General features: G+C 41.9%; 1 protein-coding gene and 1 long non-coding RNA gene across 3 annotated transcripts; both read left to right on the forward strand.

Moving 5' to 3' along the window:
- The first annotated feature begins 552 nt into the window (after window positions 1–552).
- On the forward strand, window positions 553–2,476 carry LOC129601545 (uncharacterized). The gene is made up of 3 exons (XM_055500386.1): window positions 553–1,039; window positions 1,371–1,649; window positions 2,344–2,476. The coding sequence occupies exons 1-3, from the start codon at window positions 840–842 to the stop codon at window positions 2,474–2,476; spliced, it is 612 nt and encodes a 203-aa protein (XP_055356361.1). The 5' UTR covers window positions 553–839.
- Window positions 2,477–3,033: 557 nt separating this feature from the next.
- LOC129601548 (uncharacterized) lies at window positions 3,034–4,298 on the forward strand. 2 transcript variants are annotated; one of them, XR_008692238.1, is made up of 4 exons: window positions 3,034–3,163; window positions 3,371–3,541; window positions 3,686–3,967; window positions 4,053–4,298. It is a non-coding gene; the product is annotated as an uncharacterized LOC129601548 (long non-coding RNA). The 2 variants fall into 2 exon arrangements; XR_008692237.1 differs by having other exon boundaries at window positions 3,050–3,163; window positions 3,368–3,541.
- The last annotated feature ends 2,586 nt before the right edge of the window (window positions 4,299–6,884 follow it).

A 6,884-nucleotide genomic window follows, 5' to 3' on the forward strand; every position in this document is an offset into this window, starting at 1 on the left:
ACATTTTGTTCTCCGATGCAAGCTTGCAAGGTGCGAGTAACGGCTGATACACACTCCCGGCATAGACTTCCGAGAATTACACGCTACTCTAGGTACAATATTACGAGAAGCAGAGCACTCTAGATACTCGAGATACAGTATTTTCGTATTAAAGCTTAATAAAGGCACTACAGTCTGTATATGTGTCGGTGGTATCGCGATGTGTGACCTTTATCCGGTGAGCCGCGGCGGCAACCGGTTTGCTATAAACTGAATTGCGTTAAATTACCGCTGCCATCTTAGCCCATCTACAACTTAGAATGCTATTTTTATCTTAGGTACTTATACTGACAGCTTTCAGGTAGTCGATTAGATAATACCGTGGTTATTGTAGGATTGGAAAAACTGCAAAATAATGCCGTTCCAAATTCTCACACCGACCCATACCGAGATAGCAGATTTTATCTTGAAATAACATGACATTATCATGAGAACCATCTGTGTACTATCGACTCAAAAATTTATATATAACTGTAGCATAATATCGTAATTATAACCTAATATTATTCGATTTTTATTGTAGTGTTATACCGTTTTTAAATTATTACAAAATAATAAAGCGTGGTTTCAGTTTGGTATCAGTGCAGAAGCCATAGACGCGTGTCTTGTTATATCAAGATGGCACACAAATCAGATAGCGCTGATCGAGAGTCTTGCAGCTGATGTGAAATGTTGTTTAAGCAGCTGTGCTTAGGTTAGGATGCGGTTCTTGGCCCATAAGTTTAACTACACCGAATCGAGCTGTAAATAATTTAAATTTTGTTCAAATTTTAAACATCGTTAATCCGCAGCAGCAGAAAATGCTCTTTTGCTGCGTTATTGTGCTTCTGTTGGCATCGCATGGGTTAGCGCAGACATGCGACCAAATGCGCGAGCAATGCGATGCCCTGAGCGAGTGGACATGGACGACGCAAGGTCAAAATGAATTTAACAGCTTACCCTGGCCAGGAACCGACGCAGATTACGCTCCATATCGAGCGCTGGCCGACCGATACTGCCGGTAAGCTGTTTAACCGAAATTCCATCACAATGTCGAACTAAAAAAAATAGGAGATTCTGCAAAAATTATTTTTAAACAAGCGCTTCTCTCTTTGAACTTAGTGCGGCAATCCATGCGTATTAGGATGATGTACTGTATTACCGGCGATATACCGCTGCACACTGTTGTGTTGTTGTATTAACAAATTTTATAACCACGCGAACCCAGGGGGCGAAATTCAAATCGCGATTTTTTGGTGCAATATTGAAAAAAGCGTCTTTTTCTGCGCATTATTGGTGGCCAACCAGTTCATATCCTGTATATGTAAAGAAATAATATTCGCATTTCGTAGTATGCTAAATGAAACCGCGCACTGCAAGAAGGATTTACTAGTCCGTTGCCCCGATGATCCAGATCTTCTGGCGCGCTCCCTGAGCTTCAGTCCGTACTCGATCGAGTGGTCACTGTCCATGTTCGCACTTTGCCAGACCGGCATTAATCCACTGCGTATCATCCGTGCCGAACAACACTGTAAACGACGGACCCGAGATGTGGAGCTCAAGTTTCACTATGATTTTGAGCAGTGGGCTTCCCAGCGCAATGTCACTAATGTCAAGGCCGCAGTCTGTCAGTAAGTATAAGTATTACGCGAAAGTGCTGGCTTTTCCTTGTCAGCTGGAACCGAATGGACTATCCAGCACAGACGGGAAAAGACCTGACGGAATGACGCTGATACCAGTTCGCCAAGGCAGACCGCTTGTTTGGGATGTAACAAGCTGGTGTACTGTTGCGGATTCCCACGTCACCGCAAGCTCGATGAAATCCGGAAGTGTGTCCCAACTGGCGGAAAATTCCAAGCGCCGCACATTTTCTTTTGGAATACGGTTACCTCTTTTATCCCCTGGTTATTGAGACTCTGGGAGTTTTGGCCCCTGCCTTCAGTGAAATGCTGCATTTCATGGGCCGCAAGATTCGTGACATAACGGGCGAAGCGCGTTCTACTGCTTTTCTCAAGCAGCGTTTTAGTTTAGCTGTTGTCAAAGGAAATGCTACGGCTGTTTTGAGTACACTGCCTTTTAATCCGAGAGAGAATAAGGATTTTGGTTGTTTTTTTAATGTTTAATTTTTTAACTTATCAAGTAGTGTACCAGCGCTTGCATTTATTGCTATTTGGGTGGCTATTGCCAATAAATCAACATTACGTATTATTATTCTCTGTAAACAGTGAAAGCCGGAGCATTTCTCACCGCAGTGTAATGAAGGTTTTGGACAAGAATTCGGTAACAACGATTGTAGATCTTGAGTGCTTAGTCATTTTGTTGCAGACGCCTGGACGATTACGTGAAGCGACTGCAGGGACCATTGAATACGACCCTATCTCTTGCATGCGGATCGGACGCGGTGGAAGCTATGTGCGACGGTTATAGGGCACGTCACACTGCTTTCTGCTCCATTTAAAAAATCCTGCTAATGTCGTGTGGACTCTCATTCGCAAACATGTCATCATAGAAAAGTCTTTACAGTGCTTAGCGCTGTGGAATCTTGTTGAGAATTAGAATTTTTTACGGTCATATTATTGAGTTGAAAAAATAAATTGGGAGAAATTTATTATATAAATGGGTCTTAAACCATTAAATCTGGTTTCGAAACAAATTACTTTGAATCGACTTTCGATATTTTTCGAAAACCGTTGTAAAAACAACGATTTTCAATTATCCTAAGAGCTTATAGAAAGAAGTTGACAGTAAATTCGCAGTGTGGTAACTTGTGCCTCACTCGTTGCTTATAAATGAGGTTTGATAACTTAGCGTCCGCACATTATTATGCTGCAGCTGTTGTTGTTACTAACGATAAACTTACTTTATCGCGAGCAAGCATCGCCGTTAAAAAAGATGGAAGAAAGGAGATAATAGTGTTGGCTACTTGTCCTATATGCTGCAGTCGAGCTGCTAAAAATTCCCTGGGAGCCCTGTGAATTGCCAATATGGCCTGCAGATGCCCTCGCCCCGCAACGGTTTTATCCAGATGCAGTATCACTCGAAAATAAAACAGCGCTGATGAGAGTAATAATTGTAAGCTACAAGTTGGAGATTGAGCTCATGATTGTATTTAAGCGACTCGATAAACCTCCTTCGAGGAATCGAGGTAAGTACACATACTTGTATACCGTACGCTTTGAAGAATACAATGCATATACGGACGGATGCGGTACTTTTACTCGGCTAATAAGTTACACTCTGTGTACACAATTGAACTGCGTAGAAATGCTCTGTAGGAATAATAAAGCATTATTTTTTATTCCGTAGTATCTGAAAATATTTCTTTGGTGCTCACTTTTTTTCGTGCTAGCAGGAAATGCGTTGGCACAGACCTGCAAGGAACTGCGTGAGCGCTGCGATGCTTTGATGCTTTTCCCAATGCTGACTGGACGTTTATCAAAGATCAAGCAATCCGTAACTTAACCTGGCCGGCGACCAAAGAAGATTACATTACATTTCGAGCGCTGGCCGACAATTACTGCCGGTAGGAACTAGAATAGGCTATGGTATCAAATTTCCAAAAATACGTTCCACTAAAAATTAATTAACGAAATTCATCGTTACCGTCCTTGATCAGAGCACGACATGATGTTCCCTACAATACCGTGTTTTTGCGCTGTGTTCGTAGCATGAAAATGCATCCGCACTCTGCAAGAAGGATCTGATAGCCCGTTGCGCCGATGATCCGCATGTGGAGTCAAAGTGGTGGGCCTACTGCCCATCCTCGATTGAGTGGTCGCTATCCTGGGTCGCATTGTGCCAGTCCGACGTTAATCCGCTTTGGTATTACCGCGCCCACCGATACTGTGACGTACGCAGCCATGATGTGGATTTCAAGCTGCATTGAGTTGCAACGATGGCCTACCCAGAGCAACGTCACCATTAATAATGCTAAAAGTCTGGTCTGTCAGTAAGTGTCCCTTTATGTATCGCTATTTACCTTAGGTTAACATGGTTTTACGAGAAATTATGTGCATGTCTGCTTAATTGTGCAGACACTTGGACAACTGCGTAAAGCGATTGGAAGGTCACCTGTACGAGGCGCTATCCGACGATTGCGGATCGGAGGCAGTGGATGCTATGCGCGATGGTTGTCGGGCGCGGCACGCTGCTTTCTGTTCAACTTAAAAAATATGGCTTCTGCTGATACAATGTGTGTATAACACTGGAAAAAATTTCGCATAGATGGGTGCTGTAAATCGATGTCACTTCTCAAAACCGTACGCAGCGAAACTATGAAAAAAGAGCCAAAAATAAGAGAAACGGTTCGCAGTGTAATAAACAACATAATACTATATTAAACAACATATTAATAATACATATAGATATACGCCAAAATAAGTTAAATAACACATGTGCGCACAGAAGAATTTCTCAATACAACAGCATATTGCTTGACCTCAGACTAAATGCTCGTATTTATACGGAATCACACTTACATCGGCGTCACACAAACGGACAATAAAACCTATATTTGCGCGTTTAGGATTACTAACCCAAAGTATGCTCCAGCAAGTTCGTCGTGCCAGTACAGATCTCCAGTTTTAATGCATAAGTTCAGCGCCTTTTAAGGTGAGGTCTCGCCATTGGACGAATGTGCGGTTTTAAAACAGTGCTACGCTCCGCCACCGACGACCCCGATCCGACAATCCAAACCGTGATAAACTGCTACAATGAATCGGAGTTGGTGGGAATGTTATGGCATTAGCTCTAATAAGGAGCTCCTACCATAATATTAGCACCTTTCATCAATAGGATTTTTATCGCATTATACCTAATTTGGGCATAGTGTTTTTCCACTTCGTGAGGAAGTGTTTTAAAATAAATCCACATGTGCCCAAAGCGGCAGAATCTTTGGTTGATTCCTTTTTTTGCTTATATGCGTATCAAAAGCAGCGGATAAAATATTTTTAAAGCCTATTAAAATCGGGTAGATAAAAGATTTTTAGTTTTTTGTTATCTTACTACCTGCGGTCGAAAACTATCTTGGTTCCTCTCGGCGACCAAGCATAAACCGGTGGTAATAAAAAATAAAACCAGTTTCTTACAAAGTATGTTCTTATTACTATAGAATGAAACGTCAATTTGGGAGTGTAGACCCTGGGTATGTAGTAAAATCGCGGCAACCGCCGTCTGTGTATGTGGTACTTATGTTCTAACAGGAACTGAACTTCAATAACAGTTTTCCTGTTCATGGAAAAATTAATAGGATCGTCACAATTATTCTCAGCCTAAATGCAAGAGCTGCGCTTCGGTTTAACAATACACAATCCGATACATTTTCGTACTTTAATCTCCTTTAACTACAAACTTTGATTCTTCTGCAAACCGATATAAAAACCAGGGGAAATAGTAATATGTAAGTCTCCCAAAAACCGCTAGGATAACACACAGTCCCATTTTTCCGAATTTCAAAACGGTAGCACTGAAAGGATGAGACAGTAATGCGGATAAATTAATAATGAAGTCGCAGTGTAGTAATGCTTAGTGTTTGCTTAACCAGTTCGTATCTGGTATAGTGGCATTATTGGTATTGTAGGCTTTGTAGCATGCAAAATGAAACTGCACTGAGTGCACACTGCAAGAAGGATTTACTCGCCCACTGTCCCAATGATCCAGAATCCAGATATACTGGCGAACTACACGAGTTTCAGTCCATATACTTATTATAGTGGACACTGTCCATGTTCGCACCGAGACAGACCGGCGTTAACCGATGCGTTCCGTTAGTCCGCTAATTACTACCGCTGCTGCTAGGTAATGTTGCGTTAATCCGCGTTAAGCAACAGACCCGAGATGTGGAGTTTAAGTTGCACTGTGACTTTAAGCAATGAATTTCCCAGCGAAATGCGACCGCTGTGCGAATTAAGAGCGCGGTGTGCCAGTAAGTGTAAAAAAGCCCGGAGCATTTCTTTCCCGTAGTGTACAGTGACTACGGTTTAAGCAAAAAATCTCGTTATGTCTGCTTAATTGTCCTAGACGATTAAGTGAAGTGACCGCAAGGTAGGCTGTGTGTGACACTAGCCAGCGCATGTGGATCGGACGCCGTAAACGCTTTGCGCGACGGTTATCGGGCACAGTACACTGCTTTTTGTTAAACCTGGAAACGATCCTGCTAATTTCATGTGGGGCTTTCGATTCGTAACTACGTCGACATTATCAAATCTTTTCAGTGCAAATCGCCGTAGAAGTGCTTGTCAAAATAAGCTTTCTACGGTCAGGTTGAGCTTACTAATATGGCAGAAAATTTACTAATTAATGTGTCTTAAAACATCAAAACTAGTTTTGAAATGGATCTCTTTCAGTTCGAACTTCAAATATTTTTTGAAAGCCGATGTAAAACCAATGGGAGCAGTTAAACCTTCCTAGAGGCTCTGTGGTCAAATTTTCAACTTTTTTGAATTTTAAACTGTAACACTGCGTACCGCATACTCGACACTCGACAGTAATGCAAACAGTACATTTGCAGTGCGCCGCTATTTAATGCTTATAAGCAATTTTGATATTCTGCAGTTGAGGTTGCTACATGGATTTGTAAACTTTCCATATCTTGAGTAAGTATCACGATTAAAAAAGATGGAAAAATGAGATAATAGCACAGGCTAGCTTTTTTATGAACTGCAGTCGAGCTGATGGCAAACGCACGTTAGGCACCAGCAGGCAGCAACCTTGAGAAATTTACCATGGCCTGGAAGCCTGGACACGCATCGCTTTTCATTAAGATTATAATCACATGAAAATAGCATAGCACTGATCGTGAAGATAATCGCCGGCTACAAGTGAAAATTATGTGGCGGCTAAACGACTACATGAACGATTTATAAGTA

The sequence above is a fragment of the Paramacrobiotus metropolitanus genome, unplaced genomic scaffold (assembly GCF_019649055.1).
Source record: "Paramacrobiotus metropolitanus isolate TYO unplaced genomic scaffold, Prichtersi_v1.0 Parri_scaffold0000249, whole genome shotgun sequence".
Taxonomy (NCBI): Eukaryota; Metazoa; Tardigrada; class Eutardigrada; order Parachela; family Macrobiotidae; genus Paramacrobiotus; species Paramacrobiotus metropolitanus.